At 40.4% G+C, this 24945-nt stretch overlaps 3 protein-coding genes across 7 annotated transcripts in view; 1 reads left to right on the top strand and 2 right to left on the bottom strand.

Moving 5' to 3' along the window:
* TGFBRAP1 (transforming growth factor beta receptor associated protein 1) overlaps positions 1 to 2725 on the bottom strand; it is a 38588-nt gene extending 35863 nt beyond the window's left edge. The window contains exon 1 of one of the 2 annotated variants that reach the window (XM_054073492.1): positions 2533 to 2725. The gene's annotated coding sequence lies outside the window, so the exon portion shown is untranslated. Of the gene's footprint in view, positions 1 to 623; positions 2351 to 2532 lie in introns of those variants that run through there. The other variant, XM_054073500.1, reaches the window with a different exon arrangement.
* Positions 2726 to 5690: 2965 nt separating this feature from the next.
* C1H2orf49 (chromosome 1 C2orf49 homolog) lies at positions 5691 to 13853 on the top strand. The gene is made up of 4 exons (XM_054066207.1): positions 5691 to 5823; positions 7844 to 8010; positions 9839 to 10211; positions 12801 to 13853. The coding sequence occupies exons 1-4, from the start codon at positions 5704 to 5706 to the stop codon at positions 12855 to 12857; spliced, it is 717 nt and encodes a 238-aa protein (XP_053922182.1). The 5' UTR covers positions 5691 to 5703; the 3' UTR covers positions 12858 to 13853.
* Positions 12971 to 24945, bottom strand: part of FHL2 (four and a half LIM domains 2) — a 45582-nt gene continuing 33607 nt past the window's right edge. For all 4 annotated transcript variants that reach the window (XM_054066178.1, XM_054066186.1, XM_009557901.2 and 1 more), the window contains exons 3-6: positions 23086 to 23260; positions 19875 to 20044; positions 18303 to 18489; positions 12971 to 16817 (exon numbers count right to left, since the gene is read on the bottom strand). In XM_054066178.1, the coding sequence (XP_053922153.1) occupies positions 16666 to 16817; positions 18303 to 18489; positions 19875 to 20044; positions 23086 to 23260 (684 nt within the window). In that variant the 3' untranslated portion in view covers positions 12971 to 16665. The remainder of the gene's footprint in view (positions 16818 to 18302; positions 18490 to 19874; positions 20045 to 23085; positions 23261 to 24945) is intronic.

Below are 24945 nucleotides of genomic sequence, written 5' to 3'. Positions count from 1 at the left end.
AATTTAGGTCTATTACTACATAGTCTCTTAGCAAAACATCACAGGCATATTCCATTTTAACACATACTTTACATTCCTTACTCTCCAGCAATGAGAAATACGTAACTTCCAAACCACTTAAATAATAAATTACACAAGGTATCATACTACCCATAATATAAGTTGGTAATTTGTGGTGCTTTTTGTAATAGCTGCAGAATGACTGTTCTATTCAGTGCTACTTACACATTCTCCATTATCAGACTATGTAGACCAGCGATTATAAAGCACATTCACACAACAAATTTGGAAGCATGGTCCATAACGCGTTAATTAAACTCAAGATGCAACATCACGGAAATCAAAAGAGTTTTTGTTTTCTACTATCACAGCCATTCCAAAAGTCTGCCTGTAAGCCTTAAGCAGCGCCTCTAATATGCATTCTACAAAGTATACCTATCCTTCTGCAATCAAGCACTGTCAAGGGACAGATGCAATTTATGAAGCAATTATTAATGTTTGAAAAACAGTGTGTAATTTTACTCTACTCCAGACTTGTGTTATTTTCATAAGAAACCAGCAGACAGCTGTGCTCCCCACTCCAAAGAAAAGCAGATGAGAAGTTGCTGACCATGTTTAATCACCTTTTCATTTGTCATGACTGATCTGTAACGACCACATAGCCAACAAAGGGGAAGACACACCGAACTTCTTGGATGGATTTAAGAAATAACATATACAATTACTTCTAGTTCACAAGTACAATGGAAATATAAAGCATTGAAATGTGGATGAACAGAGAGATCAACAAGATGTTCTTGTGGACAATTCTGAAACTAAACACAGTCAAAATGAATTTAATTTCAAATTATTACATCTAAAAAATGCCTTTGCTTTTACAAAAGAGTGTTGAAAACCATGGCAAAAAACGCCAAAATTGAGTGAGAAATGGTAAGCTACACAACTCATAACCACTAAATAAACTTAGATCAAACTAAGTATATAGCCACAAGCGTGTCATGTTACGAAGAGATAGTAACGATCCTTTCTTACCAAGAACTTTCTGATTTTTTTTTTCCAAAAGTTAAAAAGATTTCAGTTTGGCCTTCCATGACATTTTCAAATTGCATCCCCATCTGTGTTGCAATTTAGCATTCTTTCACTAAAAAACCCCAAACCCAGGAAATAACAGCCTAAGGGAAAATGATAAGGCAAGTGTCTAGCAACACAACCATGTTATCCTCCAAAGTTATCAAAAGATACATAGCACAAGAAATAAAAAGGATTTTAAATTAAAAGGTTGCCCAAAGGTTGACTGTCAAAAAACCCCTATCATCTGGAGAGGTTAGGCATCTTTGGTATCTGAAGCTGACAATAACTTAACTTCCTGAAGTGCAAGGTAAAAATGTTAATATACATCATTGAATGAATTCTGCTTGCAACAAAGATGTATTGAAAAAATCTCAAAAAAAATTATTAAATGAAAAGTAAAAGTACAAAAGAAATCAAAACAGCTACATAATCCCTGAGCAGAAGGACGAAAAAATAACATAGCTCTACGTAAGTCTGGCAGCAAAGCAAGTAAAATATTCATGCTAGAAAAAAGCTGTGAAAGAAAGCTTTTAAGAACAACCAATGCCAACACAGAATCTGCATCTGATTTTTTTTTTTTAACATTTATTTTGTTCTCATTTATCAGAGCTTAGGGGCCTCTGCAAAACAGACTTTTCCTTTAAAGATCAAGAGGCCACCCCAGAGTTACAAATGGAACTCAGTATGCTACTTTGTAGATGTTTAGAATTCCGGAAAACAAAATAATAGGCGTGTCTGCTGTCAAAAAAATAATCAACAGGCAAGCAAACTGTCAGTCTAAAAAAACTTTTTAAGTGCATTAATAACCCCAAATGCTCTTTATCAGGAAGTGTAGTGATAAGACAAGGGGAAATGGTTTTAGACTGAAAGAGGAGAGATTTAGATGAAATATTGTGGAGAAGTTCTGCACTGTGAGAGTGGTGAAGCACTGGAACAGGTTCCTCAGAGGTGTTCAAGGCCAGGCTGGAGGAGGCTTCAAGCAACCTGATCGAGCGGAAGGTGCCCCTCCCATGGCGGGGGATGGAACTCGATGATCTTTAAGTTCCCCTTCAACCCAAACCATGCTACGATTTTCTTGTAAAAACGTGGAAAGCAGTTCTCCTCCACCCTTGTTAAACAATACTTTGCGTTCACGTTATGTTTTGTGCTGCTCCGGAAACCAGCTCCTTACCTACCTACCTACCTACCTTCCCCTCCCTCCGCCCTGCTCCCTCACGTCCTCACACACCTACACCCTATGCAATTATAACTGCGTGCAAGCCCTAACTACGGGACTGGGCTCTAACGCACTCGACTTCACAGACCCACGGTGCCGGCCCGCTCCGGCAACCCCCTGGGAGGACAGGGATGAGCTTCTCCCCCCGCAGCCTTGCCCGGTCCAGGAGCGCCAGCGCCGCTTACTTCACCCCCGCAGACCCGACCGGCCCCTCGCCACTCCTCCCGCTCGCCTTTCCCCAGCACCTGCCAGCGCCGCCACACCGGGAGCCGGGCCCCGCCGCTTCCAGGCGGTGCGGGGCTGTACAAGGCGCTGCGGTGCCGGCGGCCGGGCCGGGCGCCGCCTCAGGCCGCGCTGTCAGCGCCCAGGCCTCGCGGCGCGGAGGAGGCACGCGCCGCTTCCGGTGTGCAACAAACCCCGCCCTGCACCGCGCCAGCGCTTCGCTAAAGGGAGGGGGGGAAAGAAAGAGAGAGGGGCTGCCTGGAAGAGAAAGGGTTCTTCCGGTCACGTGACAGAGGCGTACCCACAGGCCATGAGCCACAAGGGCGGGGCTTCAGTGAATACAGTCAGAGGCGGTGCTTCAATGACGTCACTGGGGGGCGTGTATTCAGTAAACACACCCGGGGGCGGGGCCTCAGTGACCCCAACCGGGGCGGGACTTCAATGAAACCAGCCAAGGGCGGGGCTTAAGCGGCCTCACCCATTGCGGGCGTGCCTTGGGCAGGGCGGGGGCGTGGCGGGGATTCCAGCGAGTCGGCTCCGGAGACTTCGTCGTGTCCCTGGAAGGGGGCGCACGGCTGGGTAACGGAGCCCTGGTGCTGCTGCTGCCACGGGCGGCCCCTTCCCCTGGCCGGTGGGTTCCTGGTTTTGGGGCAAGTCCTGTGTGACCAACCTAGTGGCTTTTTATGATGGGGTAACTGCAGCCATGGACACAGGTAAACTGATGGATATGATCTATCTGGACTTCTGTAAAGCCTTGGACTTGTTCTCCCACAACATCCTTCTCTCTAAATTGGAGAGATATGAATTTGATGGATAGACGGTTCAGTGGATAAGAAACTGGTTGGATGGTTGTATGCAGAGAGCGGTGGCTGCAGCTCAAAGTCCAGGTGGAGATCCGTGATAAGTAGTGTCCCTCAGGGGTCCATACTGGGACCAGTGCTGTTTAATATCTTAATCAGTGATATTTACAGTGAGATTGAGTGCACCCTCAGCAAGCTTGCGGATGACACCAAGCTGAGTAGTGCATTTGCCACACCAGAAGAATGGGGTGTAATCCAGAGAGACCTGGACAGACTGGAGAAGTGGGTCTGTGTGAACCTCATGAGGTTCAACAAGGCCAAGTGCAAGGTCCTACACCTGGGTCAGGCTGAAAAGGCTGAGAGAGTTTGGCTTGTCCAGCCTGGAGAAGAGAAGGCTCCAAGGAGATCTTATAGCAACCTTCCAGTACCTGAAGGGGCTACAAGAAAGCTGGGGAGGGGCTGTTCACAAAGGCGTGTGCGAGCACAAACATGAGGGCGTCCAGAGGATGGCCATGAAGGCAGTAGGAGGGCTGGAGCAATTCCCATACAGGGACAGGCTGAGTGAGTTGGGGTTGTTTAGCCTGGAAGAGAAGGCTCCAGGAGAGACCTTTAGCAGCCTTCCAAGAAGGCCTACAGGAAAGATGGGGAGGCGCTCTTTATCAGGGAGTGCAAAACCAGGATGAGTGGCAATGGTTTAAAGCTGAAAGATGGGAAATAAAGACATTAGGAAATTTTACACTATGAGGGTGGCGAAGCACTGGAACAGGTTGCCCAGAGAAGTTAAGGATGCCCCATCTCTGGAGGTGTTCAAGGATAGGTTGGATGAAGCTTTGAGCAACCTGATCTAGTGAGAGGTGTCCCTCCTCATAGCAGGGGCATTGGAACTGGGTAATCTTTAAAGTCTTTTCCAACCCAAAACATTCTGTGATTCTTCAGCTATCTGGCAGAATTACTATAAAATAGACTTGTTTTCCATACTCAACAGTGTGACATGGGGATGACTTCACCTTGTCGGCCATGCAAGCTTCCTGCCAGTGAGGCTGCCTGGAGGTGCCAAACTGACCCAGGAGTGTGCACTCAGAATCACAGAATGGGTGGGATTGGAAGGGACCTCTGGAGATGACCCAGTCCAACCTCTCTGCTGAAACAGGTTCTCTTACTGAAAGAAGGAATAAATCATTATGTTAAGAGAATGAATTAGCTTAAGCAATAATAAGAATAAGAAGAATCAAATCTTGGCCAGCTTGCAGTTGTGATTGTAACAGGAGTTTAGCTTGTTAACTAGTTGAAACAAGGAACAAATAAGTATTGAAAGGACATTCCCACAGCAGGAACAAAGGACAGACTTGAGCTCACCAAGAGGACACGATGAAGAGAGAGGTAACATAAAGACCATCAGAGGCTTCTGAAGAAGAAACTGTGATGTGCATACACACATACAAGAGTGGATGATAAACTATTGTATTAAGTTCCCAGTGAAAACAATGGACGTGTAATGTGTTTCTGGGAATTATATGGATATGTATGTTTAACCAGTACAAAGATCACGTAATCAGTCTCAATAGTTGTGTCAGAAACACTTATTCGCTGGTAACATATTGAAAAAGATAAAGTCTTCAAAGCAAAGGCAATAATATTTTTATTTTACAATTCAGCACTGTATTCAAGGTGCGGTCTCACCAGTGCTGAGTACAGGGGCAGAATAACCTCCCTGGACCTGCTGGTCACACCATTTCTGATACAAGCCAAGATGCCATTGGCCGCCGTGGCCACCTGGGCACACTGCTGGCTCATTTTCAGTTGGCTGTCAATCAACACCCCCAGATCCTTCTCCTCCAGGCAGCATTTTACCTACTCTTCCCCCAGTCCGTAGCACTGCACCGGGCTGTTGTACCCCAAGTGCAGGACCCGGCATTTGGCCTTGTTAAACCTCATGCCATTGGTCTCAGCCCAGCGGTCCAGCCTGTTCAAATCCCTTTGCAGAGCCTCCCTACTCTCAGACAGATCGACGCTTCCTCTCAGCTTAGTGTCATCCGCAAACTTGCTAAGGGTGCGCTCAATGCCTTCATCCAGGTCATTGATAAAGACACTGAACAGGGCTCGACCCAGCACCGAGCCCTGGGGGCACCACTTGTGCTGCCTCCAGCTGAGGTTTTCCCTCGTGTCTACGCTCACTGTCCCCACACGTCACACGTCACAATCCCCACACCGCGACGCCACCGCAGCCCGTTCCCTCGGGCACTCCCGCGGAAGGAAACCAACCCCTCAGCACCCGCAGGCAACGGGGAGGAAATCCCAGGAGACCAGCAGCGCGCGCGCGGGAATTGTGGGAGCCCGGAAGGGGCCGGAAGGGGCGGGAAGGGGCGGCGGTGGGAGGGGCCACGGGGGAAGGAGATGGCGGCGCAGGGAAGGAGCGGCTCGGGGGAGCAGTGGGGTTCGGCACGGGAGGAGCCGGAGTTGCTGCTGCATCCGGAGCTGCTCTCGGAGGAATTCCTGCTGCTCACCCTGGAGCAGGTGCGCCCGGCAGCGATGGAGCGGCGGCTCCAGGGCCGGGGAAGGGGCGGGAGGCCTGCAGCTCCTGTCCCCACCGTGTCGTGGTCGTGCCGCTGTCTCCCTGTCCCAGTTCGTGCCTGTAGTTCTGTGTGTCCCCTCACACCCCTCCTCGCTGCTCCCGTGGCCTCGTGTCGTGTCTTTCCTTATCCCCCCTGTGGTCCCGTGCGTCGTGTGTGTTTGTGTGTCCGTGTCCCGTGTGTCGTCTACTCCCCCCGTGGTCCTGAGCCCCCCCCCACCCTGTGTCCACGGTTCCGTCCCCCTCCGCGTTACACCCGCTCTGCTCGCTTCCCTGATTTACTCCACGGGAAAGTTCTTGCTTTTTTCTACTTGTCACCTGCACGGGAGGTGTTCTCCCACTTCTCCTGTGATTTCCAGGCTTCCTAATGCCCTTAGCAGGGGTGCAAGAAGCATTCAGGGAAACAGTTGGACTTTACGATCTCAGAGGTTTTTTCTAACTGTAACGGTGCTGTGGAAATAATACTCCAACCAAGCAGAAACCAAATCGATGCTCTGTAGGCTGAGTACGTGCTTGAAGGAGGTGTGCGGGGTGAGGGGTGTCTCAGCATTTGCAAAGGGGCTGTGTTTGAACACTTGTTGTAGCTTCTAAAGAATTATTTGCTTGGATCAGCTGTGTTTGTTACCATACAGGAAGATTATCTGCGATAATAAACAGAGATTGTCTTTAAGATGATCTATACTACATAAAAGTTGCCTTGTCTGTGACCAGTGAGTTAAGGAGGTGCATTCTATGAGATGATTCAAAGTGATATACAAGCATGCATAATTGAAAAAAAATCTGAGTTTGAAAGTGAGTTAGAAACACTCTTGAACCGTACAAAGCCTCATTTGATGGGATTTGATATAGGTGTTGCTGCCTTGCCTGAAAATTCTAGGTGCATGAAACAATAGCAAGCAAAGTTTTAGGTTTTTGTATAAGCTTCCTGAATTTTTATATGCTCTTGTACATGTAGTTTATATAGACAAAAATGTGCAGGTTTTAGGCATCAGAAGCCATATACTGTTGCCAAATGAGGTGATGGTAGAGGCTTGACCCACTTTCAGTGACCACTGGTTTGTAGGAAGTTACTGTTTTTTTGTATAAATAAATTTTTATTTTAATAAATTTGGCATGGGGTACTAAGAAGTGTTGTTTTCATAGCCCTATACGTGATTAGAAAGAAAACTGGTGTTCTGCCATAAAGGGCATATAAATGATGTGATTAGAAATCTCCCTTTGCAGCTTATTCTTTGGGAACTGGGGAAGGAAGCACGGTTCTATGTCTTTGAACTGTGTCATGTTCTAGGTGCCTTTTTTAAGAAGGGTGAAGAAGAGCTAAAGTATTGTACTTGGATTCAGGGACATGTGTTTAAGAGTGTATGAGAACATCAGTCGTCAACAGTACATCAGTCATAACTCTTTCCTTCTTTTTGCTACTATTTTTATTGGGGAAAATTGCAGGGTTTTGGTTAGGGAGAAGCTGTGTTGTTGACCTGTGTGTGCAAAGGTCCAGTATTGGTTGCAGCTGTATCCACCTGTCTCTGATACTGATGAAAACAATGCATCACAACCTAAAATTTCAAGCAGAGGAGCTTATGGCACTGAGAGCTGCAGCCACTGGGGCAGGAGATAGAACAGGACACACAGGAAAAGGCACATGAGGAGTTAAGTGATGTGCTTGCAGGTGGAAAAATAGAACACAATGCACTGACCCAAACGTTTTGGATTTCCCTTTGCCTCACTGAAGAGAGGGATCAAGTGAAATCCACACAGAATGCAAGGGTAGTTTACAGTAGGAACGCAGGAGACCAGGCTATCATTGGCACAGAGCTGTTTGTGGCCTCTCCATACCGCTAACCCCTGCAATTCTGAAATCCTGATGTTTATGCCCAGTATGCTACCTTAAAGTGGCTTTTGAAAAAGGTTATGCCACTAAGATGCTTGTGCTTTGTCATAATAATAGCTTTTTTCTGTTCCCCACAGAAAAATATACTTGTCGAAAATGATGTAAAGATGGACAAAGATGGTCTCACTGATCTCTATATTCAACATGCCATTCCTCTGCCTCGGCGTGACTTACCAAAAAGTAGATGGGGGAAAACGATGGAAAAGAAAAGGCAGCAAAATGACTTGAAAAGTGAAAATAAAAGGTAATTTAGTGTTTATTGGGCTAGGCTTGGAAAATTTAGGACAATACGTTTAGTTTAATCTTTGTTTGCTTGATCAGTGAAACTTATACAGCTTTTGGACATTGCAACAGTTCACAGAGAATGCTGTGTCAGGTCTCCTGTCTCAGAAGCATTAGACTCTGATGCCACAGTAATAGCGATAAGGGGAAGATAACATTTGGATGGCAAAAAAAGGGTTATTAATGGTAGCTAGCTTGCAATGCTTCTTTTCATGGAGTCATAGAATGGTTTGGGTTGGAAAGGACCTTTAAAGGCCATCCAGTCCATGCCCCATGCAATAAGCAAGGACATCTTCAGCTTGACCAGGTTGCTCAGAGCAACCTGACCTTGAATGTTTCCAGAGATAAGGCATCTTCCACCTCTCTGGGCAACGTATTCCAGTGTTTCACCACCTTCATCATAAAAAACCCGTTTTTTCTATTATCCTGTCTGAATCTGTCACCTTTTAGTTTAGAACCATTACCCCTCATACTATTGCAATAGGGCCTGCTAAAAAGTTTGTCACCATCTTTCTTACAGGCCCACTTTAGGTACTGGAAGGCTGCAATCAGGTCTCTCTGGAGACTTCTCCAGGCTAAACAACTCTTAACTGGCTCAACCTTTCTCCATAAGAGATACATTCCATCCCCCTGATCATTTTAGTGGCCCTGCTCTGAACTCGTTCCAACAGGTCCATGTCATTGCTATGCTGAAGTCTCCAGGGCTGGATGCAATACTGCTGGTTGGGTCCCATCAGAGCAGATTAGAGGGGCAGAATGGCCTCCCTTGACCTGCTGACCACGCTTCTTTTGATTCAGTTTAGGGTACAGTTTCCTTTCTGGGCTGTGAACGCACATTGCTGGCTCACGTTCAGCTTTTTATCTACTGGTACCCTCAAAATGTATATGTGGTTTCAAAATGTATATGTGGTTTCTGAAGTGCTGTCGAGTCTGAAGAATCTTACCCGATTTGGTTTTTTTTATTGTTAAATCCATGTTTTTCAAACACTCTTCCTAGTTCTTGTGCAGTGCTTTTTTAAAACTCTAAATTCATGTGGAGTGAGCCATGACAACTTTGTGCTTTTTTTTTTTTTTTCCCCCCTTTGGAATCTGGATGTATTCTGATACTATGGGTTTTATAGATACAGTTATTGATAGTATTCATTTTTGATAAATAAGTTTCTAGAAAATTGGCCAGCTCTGACTACACATAGGCTTAAAGGCACAAACTATTAAAATGTTACTCATTAAATCAGCTTGGTGTTCCTGTGCAAAGACAGCTTGTTTCAGAAACAGGTATGCTTTTTTGCCTTAATGTTTTCATTCCTTGTCTAACAGTCTTTTAGGCTCTCTTAATATTATGACTGAATAAGAGCGCGAATAGGGAGATTTAGAAGCATCAGAATAATAGATGCTGTTCTTGTAGGTACAAGGTGGCATGCATTTTCTCAGATATTAATCTTTGAAAATAATTAATGGTTATTAACTCTGTAGTTACTCTGGAATAGCTACAGTGGTATAAGCACGTGGTCTTTGGTCATACAACTGTAATTGTCTGCCTAGAAAGTTCCTCACGCAACCCTCTTTGCTGAGAAATTCTGTTCCTCGCATAACCCCTTGCCCCCCTCCCACTTTTATATTTTGGAAGCAATTTCTGTCGCCTAAGTTTGGTGCAGCTAAGTGCTTAAGGTATTTTGGGATATATTTTTACTTTAGGCAAGATTAAATTAATTTTCACTACTCATGTCTTGGTTATGCTGGTTTTTGACCATCTAGTTTGATTCTGAGAATTTTACAATTTGTATTTTCAGTGTTACAACAGTGGAAGGTTTGAGGAAACGGCCATTAATTGTATTTGATGGCAATTCAACAAGTACAAGCATAAAGGTGAAGAAGACAGAGAATGGAGCTGCTGATCGCTTAAAACCTCCTCCAGCTGGAAGCACCACCAACACTGTTAGAAGATTATCAGTTCCTTCCAATGCCTCAACATACATTTCAGCCTCCAGTTTATCAGAGGACGCTAAACTGGAAATGAGGAATAATGAGACTAAGCAGAACAATATTTCAAAGACTAACAGCAGTGTGTTGGCTAGTCTGAAGGTCTACCCTTTGTCTCCAGTAGCAGGAACTACTGTTGTGAAGTTAAAGAGAGCGGTTCCAAAAGAAGAATCTGATTTGCCGGTGTGTACATCCAGCATCTTGTTTTGCAGCTTTGTGGTTTTTTTTTTTTTTGTTTTGTTTTTGTTTTTTTTTGTTGTTGTTGTTGAAACTTGCAGAAGCCAAAGGTAGACTCACGTAGGAGTTTTCAGTATTAATTTATTTTGGAGTAATAGTGGAGTGTAACCGGCTTGGGAAAGATTAGAAGGAAAGAAATGAAGTACTTTGTACTTATCCATGGGAAACATCTGTGTGAGAGAGGCAGCTTTGTAGAAAACACACATGTTATTTTAAAATGAGTAAGTAGGTAACAACTCAGGTGCTGCTGGTGGTAGTGAAATGTAACATAAACAAAATAATCCTACTGGTAGTTTTGAGAGAGAGAAAGCAGGTATGATAGAACAACATGAACAGCCATAAAGGGAGGACAAGTGGTTTGTTTTGTGTAGTAGGGAAGAAAAAAAATGGAATGATAACGTTTGTAGCAATCACACGAGTGGTTGAGTAGGACAAGCTTTCATTTGTCAAAGTGAAGGAAGAGATGTTACAGGAACTGAAGTGAGATTCTGAGAGTTGTAGAATATGTCCTTAGAGGAAGAACACCATCTGTTTTAAATCTTACATAGAAATTGGCAAGCTAGAGGAAGGAACTGGATGTAATCTGGAGAGCTGCCTAGATTGCGTGTCTGAATGAGAAGCCATAACAACAACAAACTGTACCAGTTGAAGTGAGAGGCCAAAGGTCGAGTGCTCATTTTGGGTCCTGATGATCTTAATAAGGTACCTGGACTTCTATAAGGTGATGAGAAAGACATGCTGAGATCTTGAACAGAAGGGTGCTGTTCTCCAGTAGGAGACTAATTAGTGAGCTGTTAACCATAAAAGTAAATAGTTATCTTCTTTCTGCAAGTTAGACTCAGCTGCAAACAAATTTTCTGTAGAGAAGTGCACTACAGATGGGGCAGAATGAGGCTGCTGAGCTGAAGTGATGAGGAAAGAGCTAAAGCGGGGCATATGCATTTGCTTTTTATTAATATCTTTTGAAAAAAATCTTTTCATGACAGAATGCAGGTAATATCCTTGCTGCAGGGGTTAGTAGGTTCCATCAGACTTCTGTTAAACTCGAGGGCATACACATGTGGCTTTTCTGTAAGACTGTATTAGCAACTTTTACACAACATCATGGCTGAGGCCCTGAATCAAATTATGCTGGAGAGGTGCGTTTTCTGCTACCATTATCACTAACTTATTTTACTATTAGAACTCTCCTAAGCACTGGTCAGATCTGAACCTACCAGAGCTTTTGAAACTTGCTTAGTATACACCTCACAGCTTCTTTATATATAATTTAAATATTCTGTAGGCATGTTGGTGGACAGTTTTGAAGTGACACTGGGTAACTGAGACTCAGAAGCTGCAACCTCTGACACTTGACTTTCTGTCTTAGCCACAGTTTGCGTTGCTCAAGTTTAACTAAGGCATGACTGAACTTACCAGTATTGTGTTGGTCAAGCATATTTGAAGTTAGGCAAGTGTGTTGTATGGATGTTACTTTACTATCTGAGATTAAAGTGTGTGGTGTTGAATAATAAGTGATGCAGCCAGAAAGAATTAATATACTTGGTAGATGGCTGTAGAGTGCTAATCCTGATATGTTTTTAGTATACAGTAATGACAATTGCCTTTTTAAGCAAGGGATTGTTCTTTGACTTTCAAGATGAAGCTGAAGTCTTTGTGCTGAATAGCACAGTGCTGTTCTTCTTATCTTTGGATCTCATTCCTTTAAACTTTTCAGTAGTTGCAATCCACAGGATTGCTGTAAATAACTTAGCACTGAAACTACTAATGAGAAGAGACTAATGAGTCTCTAGATTGTGCTCCCCAAACTAGTGTGTTGCAGAATGTTCTTTAAAATTCGTATACCTGTCTTTACTCTGCTTGTGTGAACTATTAAAGCTCTAATTTATCAGATTTTTATTTTAGAAAGTGAAAGGTAATTATTTCACCCCTTCAATTTTTCATTGTTTTACTTTGGGCTTACTAGATTTTTTTTTCTAGTTCTTGGGGTGGGGCTTGAAAAATGAGTCCATCTGAGGCTTTGGCAATTATTTCAGTTTTTTTTATACAGGTCATTACAAAGGAATGCCAACTTTTCCTTCTGTCTTTCTGACGTTTTAACTGTTTGGCAAAAGTAAATTGGCTTCCTACTTGTATATTTGTTTGGGTTTTTTTTCTTATACAATCCCATTTCAATGAGTATTTTAAGAAGGTAGTCTGAAATAACTTTAGAAGTATGTTTTGAAACTCCAATATGTACCTGTTTCTAAGCTGCAGAATTGAAAGATATTTTTGTGTAACAAATTGTAGGATGAAGAAAAACCAAAAGACACAAGTGATTTGCAGGTAGTTAAGTTAATTTGCTTTATTTTTATCTTCGCTAGAGAAGTTCTGTGATATTTAACAGTCTCCACAAGATGGCAATAGAAAGCTGTTGTAGTAGCATATAGCTGAGGACAGCAATAGTACTTACTGGATTTGAATATGTCAGGTTAATTACTAACTTTTACTTGCACAGTATATCTCAGAATATTTACATATTTTCTTGTATTCCAGAATGACCTAAAGCCTGTGGAAGCAAAGAAGAAAATCCAGCATGTTACATGGCCATGAAGTAGCTAATGGTGCTTGAAAAATAAATGTTACTTCCCTATTTTCAAATAGATAAGTCATATTTAAACAGTTGAAGTACAGTGCTTTTTAAATCTTACAGGGATTCAGATTGCTCTGAAGTTTTAACAAGTTTCATAGTTCCCTATTGTAAAGCTGGAGTCATGTATCACCAGTCACCTTAAGAGCTTCTACTCTTATACACCAAGTAGTTCATTTTTCTTTAAAAGGTGGCAATATTACACTATACTAAGCCCCCCACTCTTAGTTTTCAAGATTATTATGGTTCATCTCCTGCATGTCACTATAATTCACACATATAAATATGTATTTTTTTTTTGTTTCGGTAAGATTCAGTTTTGTTCCACTTCAGGTAAAATAGTTAAAATAACTATTGAGATTCTGAGTGATCCCAAGAGCTTTCTTGGTTTCAAAGAGGTGATTTGTTTAGATGAGGAAACTGATGATTCTGCTGCTAAGATAGTCTGAGACAACTTTTTTCCCTTTTTGTTGCACAGAACAGGAGTGTAGAATATACAGGGCAAGTTAGGTTGGTAATAAGAGATGAACTTTTTAACAGCATTACTTCAAATTGAAGTTTCTCTTATTGACATGAAAAAAGAAATGCACGGATGGAAGTATGTTTCATTGAACTGTCTGATGTGAGTCTTTGAAAGAAAGTAGTGAATGGATTAATGCCACGTTCCCTTAAATGCACAGGCATATTCTATACATGCAAAGTGTAAAAATGTGCCGATGTAGCAAATTTGCTTGTTTTCCTGGTTACAAGCATGCTTATAAAATATGGGGAGAGCCTGTGGAATGCAGGTCAGTGCTTTCTTAACTTACTAACAGTTGGAGAGGGAAAGGAAGACACGAGAAGTACCTTGAGAGCATTAGCGTATGTAGTTACACTCTGAAAAAATAAAACAACTTATTTTCCCTCCCTTTGATAATTTAATTGGTTTTCTGTGAAACTTGGTGTTTCCTCTAGATTGGTAGTGCCTTATAAGGCAGAAATCCAGTTAAGCTGATGGAAACATTTTTATTAAATCTCAGTGGCTCAAGGTGAAGCAAATTTAGATCTTTTTTCAGTACTGGTGGTAAATAAATAATGCCCCTAGACTTAGTAAAAGAAAACCAAAAGAAGAGAATCAACTTCTGAATCCACTTACCTAACCCACTAAAAGAAGCTGTCAGTAGTGATCTGAAAGCCTATTTACATTTTTAACATTGGTTAATATTGAAATTAAAAACTGTAGTGACATTCATTACTGACAGAAGTTCTCCATTCACTGTTATGGCATAAAGGGCACTTCTTGAATGCTGTAAGATGGTAAGAATGTGTGTGTTTTGAAATTGTGTGATGTTTCCCTTTTATTAAACACTTGTGCATTTTTTGTACTTGAGTACAGCAAACTTTAACGTAACGTACATTTTGTATGTAAAGTTTCTTTTAAGTAGCCTTATCCTATTTAAATAAACTCAATTAAAAGCAAATAAAATAGTGCTGACTTGTTTTTGTGGTGTAATTAAGCTTGTTCTTTTTGTTATGGTTTTATTTCAGTGGAGTTGAAGCGGTTAGAACTTCAGACAAAGCTTACAGGGTAAAAGGCTCATAGCTGCTTTGGAGTTTTAGCAGCATTTAGTTCACGTGAAATGTTGGTCCTTCCGCTAGTGTAACAGTTTGGTAGGAGTTCTGTTTTGTGGGTGGCTTCTTGGCAGTGGTTTAGAATCCAGATTATGTTTTGTTGTAGTTTCAGTTGCTAGGAGCACGTGTGTGTTAAGGAGTGATGTGCAGAAATGTACAGAAATAATAGTGTGATGCTGCTATTGCGTGGTAACAGTCTTTGTTTTCAGGCTAGCGTGCTTACCAGCCTTGTCATGTTTCGTTTACCTTTCCTCAAAGATGAGACCATTTTGTTGTCTGTTGTAGTGCTTGGAGGTAAAGGGGGCAATGTGCAAGACATGCTCCTCTTCCTACTTTCTGCTACCCCCTTAGTTAATGGTAATCCTTCTTTACTCTGCAATGCACTAGAGCAGAGCTGCTTTATGCTGGCCGATGGCCAGGCTGCAGAAGAGAGTGAGGTGCTTGCCATCCTTTGGGAGGTGTTCGATATAAGAGGGATTTTTATGGTTTGTCTTTACTACGGTCTTCATCATAGAATGAAATCACCAAACAACAGAATCTAGTTGTTCAGTGAGATCAGATTAGTGTGGTGAGCACTTCAAAAATATCAGCTGCCAAGTTCTTCCCATGGTTTGCCGTTTACCCAATCTGATCTGATGCATCTATTTAGCTTGTTGAATTAATGAGAGAAGAATGATGTGTGAGCACTTTACACTTGGTACAAAAGAGACAAATTTAAGAGTGATGGCAAACTTTCCCTACCCAGTGACACACAGACTAAGTATGTTCCTAATTCTTTCCACATACAAAGATTCATGTTGGAAGAGTAACATATTACTTTCATCCTCCTGCTGGATACAAATGAATTCCGTCTGGAAGGCGTACCAGGGTTGTGCATTGCATAACATGGCCATATTTCTTGAAGTTTGATTTGTGAAGACAGTTACCTTCCTTTGGATTGTTTCCTCTTGATTGTATTGTCCTGCCAGTGTACTAGTGCTGACAGTGGCCTTTGCAGCAAACATGTAGCAGAAATGGTGCTAGAGCAAATGGTATTGTATATTTTAACACAGAACAAAATTAAAGCATGCCCTAGAATAGAAGTTAAATTTCTGACTTCTGTAAAGATAAATGTCTTTTGAGTTGTGTTGTCCTCCTTGCTTGCTGAGAACAATATTTTGGTTTTGAGTTTAGAGATGTGAACACATTTTTTTATCAGCTGCAGTCGATACAGTATTTTCACGTTTGTTAAGTTTTGCTGATAGCTTTCGCACTGATTTTGGTTAGGAGGAGACTGTTGTATCAGCAGGATCCATTGAAGGACTGTCTAAATGTCAAAGTTTCATAATGACTGGGTGCAAAAAGGAGTGTGTTTATATGGCTCTTATGCAGCATTTCTTCAGACTGAAAACATTTTGTTTGTAAATATCTAGTATGTAAACACAATTAAACCACCATCACAATTTTGGTTTAAATTATTTTATTTTGAAAAATACATTGTGCAATGTAATGTCGACTAACTGTAATGCTGACAGTGTTAATCAGAACTCTTGCTTCACACAATGATCAGCTAGTCATGCAATAAGATATGTACCTGTTATGCAGTGCTCCTACTCCAACTGTTTTACCATTATCTCTTTATGGCATGGCACAAATCCTTGTACATTGAAACAGTCTCTACGTTCGCAGTCTTTCTACACACTTGACAGCACACACTAGTCACATAGCTCACTGAGGCAAGACCACAACCTTACTGAAAGTGAATGTTGTTTTCCATTGATTTCAGTGGGCTGAGGATTTTGCCCTGAATATCCATCTAGGAATGTATTGTGCATGGCCATTATAATCCTTGAACTATATCACTTACTGGAATATTTAGTGGAAGGGGAGAAAAAAAAAACCAAAACAGAAGAGTGTGTTACGTCACTAACACTCAAATGGTTTTACATCTAAGGTTTTGCACTAGTTGTGGTTAGCTGTAAAAATCTCAGATGCCAGCACTGCTACTAGAGATTTTGAAGTTGTTTTCCCTCAGCATTTGGCGAGTTTGAAGAAAAATGCTAACTAGTGGTAATAGTACAGCGAAGAGAGTGGCAAAGCTAGTTCTGAACATCCTTGTATGTCAGACTATATATTGCAAGCACAGCTTTCCTCCCCTCTCCCCACCTGTTACTTTGAGCTTTAAATATCCTTCCCACATTCAGGGCAAAGGATGTCATCCCTTTCCGTGAGAAAGCCACGACCCACTAATGAGAGAGAGCACTTCTTACAGTTAAAGCAATCATTATGCCACTGTCTTTCTTCAAAGGAGATGTACTTCGTTCCTCCAAGTCCTGTTTGAAAACCAAAAGTAAGAAAAGAATGACATGCAAGCCACCAAGTGATGCTATTTCAGACTCTGCTCATGGTTTGCTATGGAGATCCAACATGACAAATCTATTTGTTGCTCTGCTAATTTTACACTCCTTATTCTGAAGCAAGTGATATCTTCATCCTCAAATAGTTCTGTTGCTTTCACCTGAGTTAGTGAACTTGACTGTTACCACTGGTGATAATTGCAGAAATGAAATTTCAAGGGATGGCGCTATGATACACAGTAGAAGAAAAGGAAAATGACTGCCCCTGAGCTGGCTGATGTTTTTTTAGAGAATATTTGATGGAGTCTGAGCAAGTTAATTTTGTTTTGCAAAAATGCATTTAGATCATTAAAAAAGAAGCTCTGCCAGGTTTTGCCATGACTTGATTCCTGGCTTTGAAAGAAGAGTGCCCCAAGAAAAGAAGCAGGTTAGCAAACTGCAAAAAAGCATTTGAGAGTTTGAGGCTGTGGAGGTTCTCATAACGGGTACTGAACTTGTACAGGAGAAAAAGAGAAAAGGAACAAATATCGCTTAGTGGTAATTATCTCTTGCTTAAACTCAGAAATTACAGGCAACTAGAATATGATGCATTTGAACGATCAGCTGGAAGTCAGTGAAAAGATGTAGTTGGGCGTATTTCCTACGTGATGAAAGGGGTTTTGGTTTAGTTTTGCCTTTAATAGCAACATGTTGAAAAAAATAACTGCATATGATAGGAAGGACAGCAATATTTAAAAAAAAAGCCTCTTTCACTCAAATAAAAAGCAATGCACGTGGTATTACGCACTTACTTTTCTAGGAGCTATGGAGTCAAGCATATGTTAGCGAAGGACAAGCAAAAGGGCAGAGCAAAACCAAGAGAAAATTGTCCAGGTATAACTCCCATTTGCAGTCTTGGACTGCATATATTATGCTGTTAAGTGCCGATTACTTCAGAGAGGAGGTTATGTTTTCATGCCAAGTGTGTCATAGTAAAGGTCTAAGCAGTTGCTTCTTTAAGTACTTTTGTACTGGAAAGCACTATCTAAAAGACTTAGAATTTCTTAATTGCTGTCCTGAAAAGTCAGGGAAAAAATGAGCTGTGCTACAGCATAAGGTATAGGCCAGTTAGACTCTTTATGCTGGCAGAGGGCCTCTTGCTGCTGATGTCAGTGGTCTCTCTAATAACGCAAATGAAATGACGTAGAGAACATGCATATCACACTACACCCATAGCTCTGTTACTCTGTGTCTACTGTGTTCCATGAAAATAAGGAAGAAACTTTGATTTAAAGACCTCTTCTATTTCTTTTTGGTAGGCACTTGAAAGACATCAGAAGTATTTAGTTTCAGATATCTTGAATTGTATAGTCTTGAGTCTCCCAAGTTATTCAGAATGAATTATTGAACCTTTTTTATTATTAGAAGCAGTTCATTGAAAAATAACCCAAAATTTAAAGGCACTGGCTCTGAGAGACCTACCACTGATTGGGTTGGTGCATCCAGCACACTTTTTGGCATAGAGGTTGCAGAAGCAGCTCAGGCAATATGCAAACTCATCCCTGGAGGTAAAGCGTTGTCCAGACAACTGCTTCTTGCATCCAGTACAAACGAAGCACTCCTTATGCCACGGCTGCTCCCGATAAGTAACGCCTCCTGTAGTGATAGCCTGTTTTATGGAAAGTAAGACAGGAAGTGTTTTCTTGAAGGTGGCAGGTTTGTATCTTTATGTGTTAGAGAGGAAGGATGATGAGAATTTTGTAAGTGGGAGGAGGGAAAGAAGGCTTGACAGCAGCAAAATCATTATTTTGGCTGGAGTTGACCTAGAGAAAAGCATGCAAGTGATTTATTATAATTTCCTAACATATACAGAGAAGCCCTATACTAAAAGTATTTTATTCTCTATATACTGTATAATCTCACTCCCAGCTGTCCTCTTTGTATTTAAAGTTAGTATTCATATGTTGCTTTTTGTATGTGTATACTGAGATTTGTCTCATCTCTGTTCCTTCACTTGTCCCATTCTTCGCAGTGAAGAAACTACCTTATGTGTTTCAACTTCCCTGTTACTTTCCTTGACAAAGACAGTTTTATTTCAAATGTTCTTGGAAGCCTTTGCTCTCAGCTTCTCTGGAATGTGTCTGGGATTTTTGTCTTCTAGCAAGTCATTGCCTACAAAACTAGATCCCCTAATGTCAGACAAAATTAACATTTTTAGTCCTTCGAGTGTTCCTAAGAACCGTGTAAAACTATCACTGCAATTTTTCTTCCTTTCTTCTCTAAAGGGAGATTCCCTGGGAATCAGGCTTGTGTGTGATCATTCTACCTAATATGCATGTTCAGCTGCGTCTATGCCTCTTTCCTAAGTATTTTTCAGCCTGTTCTTAAAAGTGGTTAAAATTGGACACTAGACAGAGTTTTTAAGATACAGAACTCCTAAAAGCTTCAGAAACTGATGGATGGATATGAGGTTGTAAAGGTGATTTGGTATACTAAGAAAAACTTAGTCTTTCATAGCATCATAGAATATCTGAAGTTGGAAGGAACTCATATGGATCATTGTGTCCAATTCCCTGCTCCTCGCAGAACTACCTAAAACTAAACTATGTGACTAAGAGGATCATCCAAACGCTCCTTGAACTTATCTCTCTATCTTGAACTTCCTTAAAATATTTAAGTATGATCAGTATTAGCTGCTCTTCCTTCCACTTGAAATGTTTGGAAGTATGATTATTCCACTGCAGAGTTTTTATTTTGTTTTTGTTTTTGTTTTCTTTTGGTGTGGTTTTGTTTGTTTGTTTGTTTATGTTTTTAAAAAAGATATTCTCTGTATGCTTTCAATACAAAGGGATCTTCAACCTTGAATAAGAGAGTTCTCAAGGTAATAAATGCTGTGTGTGGTGCAGGATAGGAATTGAAATTATACCGTTGTTAAAATCAGTTGATTCTGAATCTTTTAACACATATAAAAAGTAAGATATTCTGTCTACATGGACATGAAATGACATGGGCTTCAATCCTTTAGGTTTTAGGTAAGTAAAATAAGAGCAATACCTTCTTGCACTGGACGCACTGCATGGCAAACTGCTTTTCATAGCAGGGTACGCAGAAGTTTTGATTGTCCTTTGGGATGAAACTCTTTGTCCCAATAGGCTGTTGGCAGCGGTAGCAGATAAAGCAGGTCTCGTGCCAGCTGTTGCCCTTGTATTCCATCTTCCGAGTACCTGAAATGAGATGAGAAAATCAACTGAACAACTTCTGGATGAGACTGAAGCAATTTGTATCTCTTGTTTGCCTACTGGCCGGCTGTCAGTCAATAAGAAGCTGTAAGCTAGAAGCTGTTTCATGTTCCCACCAGCTTTGCATGGTACTGGGTACCATTTTAAGTTTCTGGGAAGTTAGTGGTTCTCCTCCTATAAAGAAGAGGAACATTTACTGCTAATAGTGAAGTCTTAGGACAACTTTTTGTGATATTATTAGAGTTAATAATGAATTTTAATACGCAGGAGGATCCCGGGGAATTGGCAAGACACCAATAAAAAGGTACTGTTAGTGTTGAGTGAAGGCCATTCCTCATCAAAGTTTGACTTCATTCATTCCAAGTAGCTTTTTCAGACAGCTGGAACATACACCTAGTTAATTCCTGGCAAGCTTCTTGCCTCCCTTTTCCTGTGAAATACAGTCTCTGTCTGAGAAAAAGGGTTATTTCACATCTGCTTTGTGGCCCTGTTCCTGTCCACTACAAATTTGCAACGTGTTCCAGCACTGTAGCACCCATCCTAAATGTTTTGCTGTCTCTTGAAACTTTCAGTGACAGAGAAACTTTCTTTCTGTCTTCAGTTGTATTTAAGCCGTAGTCACACTGGAAATCTTTACACAATCCTTTACTGAAAATCAGAAAATGGTATGCTAGTTTGGACCTAAATGTACTTGTCTAGAATGAAGTTTTAGGATACAGATACTGGACTAGCAGGACTGTAGATTCATTCTACTGTATGACAGATGGACTCCGTACCCTTCCAGGAAATAGGAGATGCCCTATTATATGGGCAAATTTATTTACACGCTGTATAGTTTCCTGTGTACCTGTTTAAGTCATAATATTTGATACTAGCCATAAGGGAAAAGAAACAAATGACGCTCCTACAATTCTGCGTTACTCTTGAGGCCCATAGCAACGAATATGATGTCAAGCGATTGGGAGACTGACAAGCTGATCACATGTTGGTTAAAGGATGAGGAACCATACTGACTCCTTTGGTACCAGCTCTCCCCCACCTCCATCTCTGCAGGGTGAAGTTTTACCATTTTTCCCTTTTTTTCCCTTCTCAAGTGTTAATTCCACTTTGTTTACTAGTTGCATATTTTACTTCTTTTTTAGGTCTCATTAAATTCTGCCTGGAGGCATACTTCAGGATTTTGGTAGGTTTTTTTTTTTTTTTTTTTTTTTAAGAGAATTGATTTGCAGGAATGTAGTAAGTGAACTGTTAATTATCTTTCTGCCTGATCCTTGCCTGCTTCAATATTTCTGATCTGTTTTATTAATGGATGCCTTGGAAGAATTATGCCCTCCCTGTGCTAGTGACTTCCTATATCATACCATGGGACAACTGAATCAGGCCTTGAAGGAACAACATTCTGGAAAAAAAAGGAAATTTGGTTATATTTTTTTGAATAATCCAGAATTTATTTTCACATTTCCAGCTCTTTTCTTTTTGCGCTGTCACTGAAACAGGAGGCAGGGGGAGCCCTGATCGTTAGCTGCTGAACTGAGATCAGTAAGTTTAGTTTGCACAAGGACTGAAGGATCAAGCTTGTAATTACTTTAGTATTTAATGGGCTTGTCATGATAATGCTCTATTAAATCTAAATTGTACATTTGGTGGAGCAAAGCAAAGGGCAAGTGTAGCATTAACAGTCTCCATAAAGGGTATCCAACCACTCGATGGTTCTTTCAAAATGAATTATGCTTCAGTTTGTGATCACATGTACTAACATTGTGTGCTGTGTAAGTAGAAAATACTGAGTACTGTTCTCCAAATGTGGTAACATCAAGGCTATCGTGAGGTAACAGCTAAAGACTAATTGTTGGATGTAAGCCTTCATTAAAAATGATTTCTTCCGTTTCATATTGTAAAAGAAGGGATTCTCTGAGTTGCTGAATGCAGCCTGCATTACTACTAATTAATGCATAGCTTGCATAACAGACAAAATCATATCAGTTTTGTAAATGAGCTTATTGAGCATGGGGGTGAATTAGATGAGTAATCTTAAAAATTTATACATACACATGTAGTTCTAGCTTTAAAACTAGTACTGGTTCTTCTCAAGCACGTGATTTGTTAGTGCTGTATCAGTAAAAGCAGGTGGACATGAAATAAAATGAGATACTTATATCAAATCACGAATGCATAGTGCCATCTACTTTTAAATATCTTTGTTGTTCCTATTTATATGTTCTATTTAATCATCAAGCCCTCATTTTTATCAAAACATCTTGGGTGCACAAAGAAAATTTTGTTTTTCAGCTTTTGTCAAAGATGACCATTGTGAGAATCAGCCAAAGAAAAATATTACTGGAAAAAGTAACTTGTTATTATTATGGAACTCCATAATAATATTTTAATATTTTATTTCTGGACCAATATTCCTTCCACTTTAAGTCCTCAAATCATCACAAAATTCTATAACTTTGTCACAAGCTAATGAGGTTTTAGCAATCCATTACTATGACCTCATGTTTCAGGCATCTATATTCTTGGAAAATTAACTTGAAAGAGAAGATAGTTCTTCATGTTTCTTCATATTTTTGTGCTCAATAAAAACCTTTCTTTGACCGACTTTTCATATTTATGGGAGAAGCTGACTTAATTACATAAAAAGTTAAATCATGAATTAAGTAAACTTAAATTTTCAAGCTTCCTCTGATATTCAAGCAGTGGAAGTCAATCAAGACAGAATATGAAGTTGGGATTGGAGAGAAAAGATTAATTTTATTTGTCTACCCATCGAAAGTCTTTTAATGAGTATTTCTGTAGAAAATGATAAATCCCATTAATAAAAATGACAAATTAAATTAATACTAATTTTCAAGAGTAATCCACCTCACACAAATTACAGTCCTATCACAATCCATTATGAAAATTGTGTATTCTTGTCACAGAAATTACTTAGAATGCGTAATCAACTGTAGTTTACAAAGTTCTGCTGGGTTTAAGGCTTGATATTTAGCCTAATTTTTAGTCAGTTCAAAAAGCAAGCATACCTGGCATAATAGTCTTCTTGCACTCATTACATTTGGAAGAATATTCGTTGGAGTAGCAATCAGTACAAAGTAGATGTTCCTCTTTTGCAGCAAAAGGTTTGTCCACCAGGGAATTCTTGCACTGGAAGCAGTGGAAGCAAGCTTCATGCCAGTGGCGGTCCTTGTAAGACAGATCCTGCAGAAATTCAAAACCAGTAAGCAAAATGAATAGTTTGCACAACTGGGAGCTTAGAGAATGTAAACACATCCAAATCTGAAACACAACCGGGAGCTGAGGTTAATTTGCACAGCTCAAGAAAACAAAGTGCTCTGATGGAGGTGAACTTACCTTGCTATGATTACCAAGAACAGCTTATGACAACTACTGACCCTGTTTCAGTTCAAGGTAAACTTCATTTTTTCTATGTGGCAGAGGAACAACTAGTTTAATTTAGGTATTTCCTTTGAGAATAAAGCCCATTTTTGGAGTCAGATTAAAACTTGTTAACCTTTTAGGTATAATAAAATTCCCCTATTTGTCTTAGCTATAGCTGAGTTCTAGGTCATTTCACAGCTGTTCATTCCTGGAGAGAAATTCTTTTCCCACTTACTTTCTGGTACTTATTCAGTTCAACAGTTTACACCAAGGGTGGAATTGGTCTGATCTCTGTTCCTTTTTTCTTCACCATGATTAATTTTTACTGACTCTTGCGTTTTGGTTTGCCTGTGTTTCAAATGTGGATCAGACTGAAAGATGAGATATCACGTTGTACCTGCAGGCAGTGATCCAGAACACTCTGGCCAAGGGATTAGCATGGACACCTAAATATTTAAAACACTCTCCATAGTCGTACTTTATTGTTTAAAAAAAAGATCCTTCAAAAAGTTATGCGCTAAGGGCATGATTGTGTCTTTTAAATTTAAGTTAGGATGGACTAATCACGTAACACTTGAACAGTATCTTTGGGCTTTGAATAAAATGGAGCTTAGATTGTTCCAAGACAGGGTGTCTACCCCAAAATAGTCTTTGTTTTGAGGTAGGAATGTGAAGGGCTGATATTGGCATGAATGAGGAGTACAAAAATTCAGCAGAAATAATTTGTTTGGTTCTAGCTTAAGATCCATTATGTATTAATTACAAGCACTGAATTAATCTTGTTGACTGAAAGAAAAGAATGAGTTGTAGAATATCAGATTTTTTAATTGTGTAAATGGAAGCATCACAAAGTATCTGAACACAATCTGGCCTAAGCTGCTCTATGTCAGTACAACCGCAGGTAACTCCAAATGTGCAGTTTTAGCCCAAAGCAAAAAACAGATACTGCATGTTTAGTATAATTACAGGTTTATGTATGCAGGAGATCTGCAGCTATCATCAATAGCTGATAAGAAACATTGAAATAGTTTTGCCCAGCTCAGCTGATATGTGGTAATTTCTTAAGCTATAGGAACTTCAGTCAGGATTTGACAATGCAATAAAGAATTTTTGTTAGAACATCTGTGCTAGTCACCTGAATTTCTTTAATCACTGAGTAATAATTGGTACCCAATATGTCTTTCATCTTGGAGACTGCAATCTGCCATAGGATACCTAAGCCTCCTTTGCAACTTTCAGACAGTTGCTTATTAACTTGTCTGTTTATTTCAGGTAACTCCTTTTGAAACGACCCAAACTTCTGACTGTGAAATTTTAATCTTTTCTGATAGCAAAATGAAAACAACCCCTGTTTGGAAGTTATTTACATTTTTTTTTCTTTAAATAAAGTTGACAAGCCCAAATTCTTCTCAGAGAAGAATAATATATTCAATGGAAACAGGCAACATACAGCCAAAAGAGTTTTCCAAAATGTGAAATTTGCTTGCTAGAAAACAGAATGATGA

This window comes from Cuculus canorus, chromosome 1 (assembly GCF_017976375.1).
Source record: "Cuculus canorus isolate bCucCan1 chromosome 1, bCucCan1.pri, whole genome shotgun sequence".
NCBI classification, from domain to species: Eukaryota; Metazoa; Chordata; class Aves; order Cuculiformes; family Cuculidae; genus Cuculus; species Cuculus canorus.
This window is presented reverse-complemented; position numbering and strand designations above follow the sequence as displayed.

What these genes read in the sequence shown, in the direction of transcription:
- C1H2orf49 (XM_054066207.1), top strand. Translation starts at nt 5,704, where the DNA reads ATGGCGGCGCAGGGAAGGAGCGGCTCGGGGGAGCAGTGGGGTTCGGCA. An exon ending in TTGAAAAGTGAAAATAAAAG is followed by an intron (nt 8,011 to 9,838) that starts GTAATTTAGTGT and finishes TTGTATTTTCAG; the next exon opens with TGTTACAACAGTGGAAGGTT. An exon ending in AAGAAGAATCTGATTTGCCG is followed by an intron (nt 10,212 to 12,800) that starts GTGTGTACATCC and finishes CTTGTATTCCAG; the next exon opens with AATGACCTAAAGCCTGTGGA.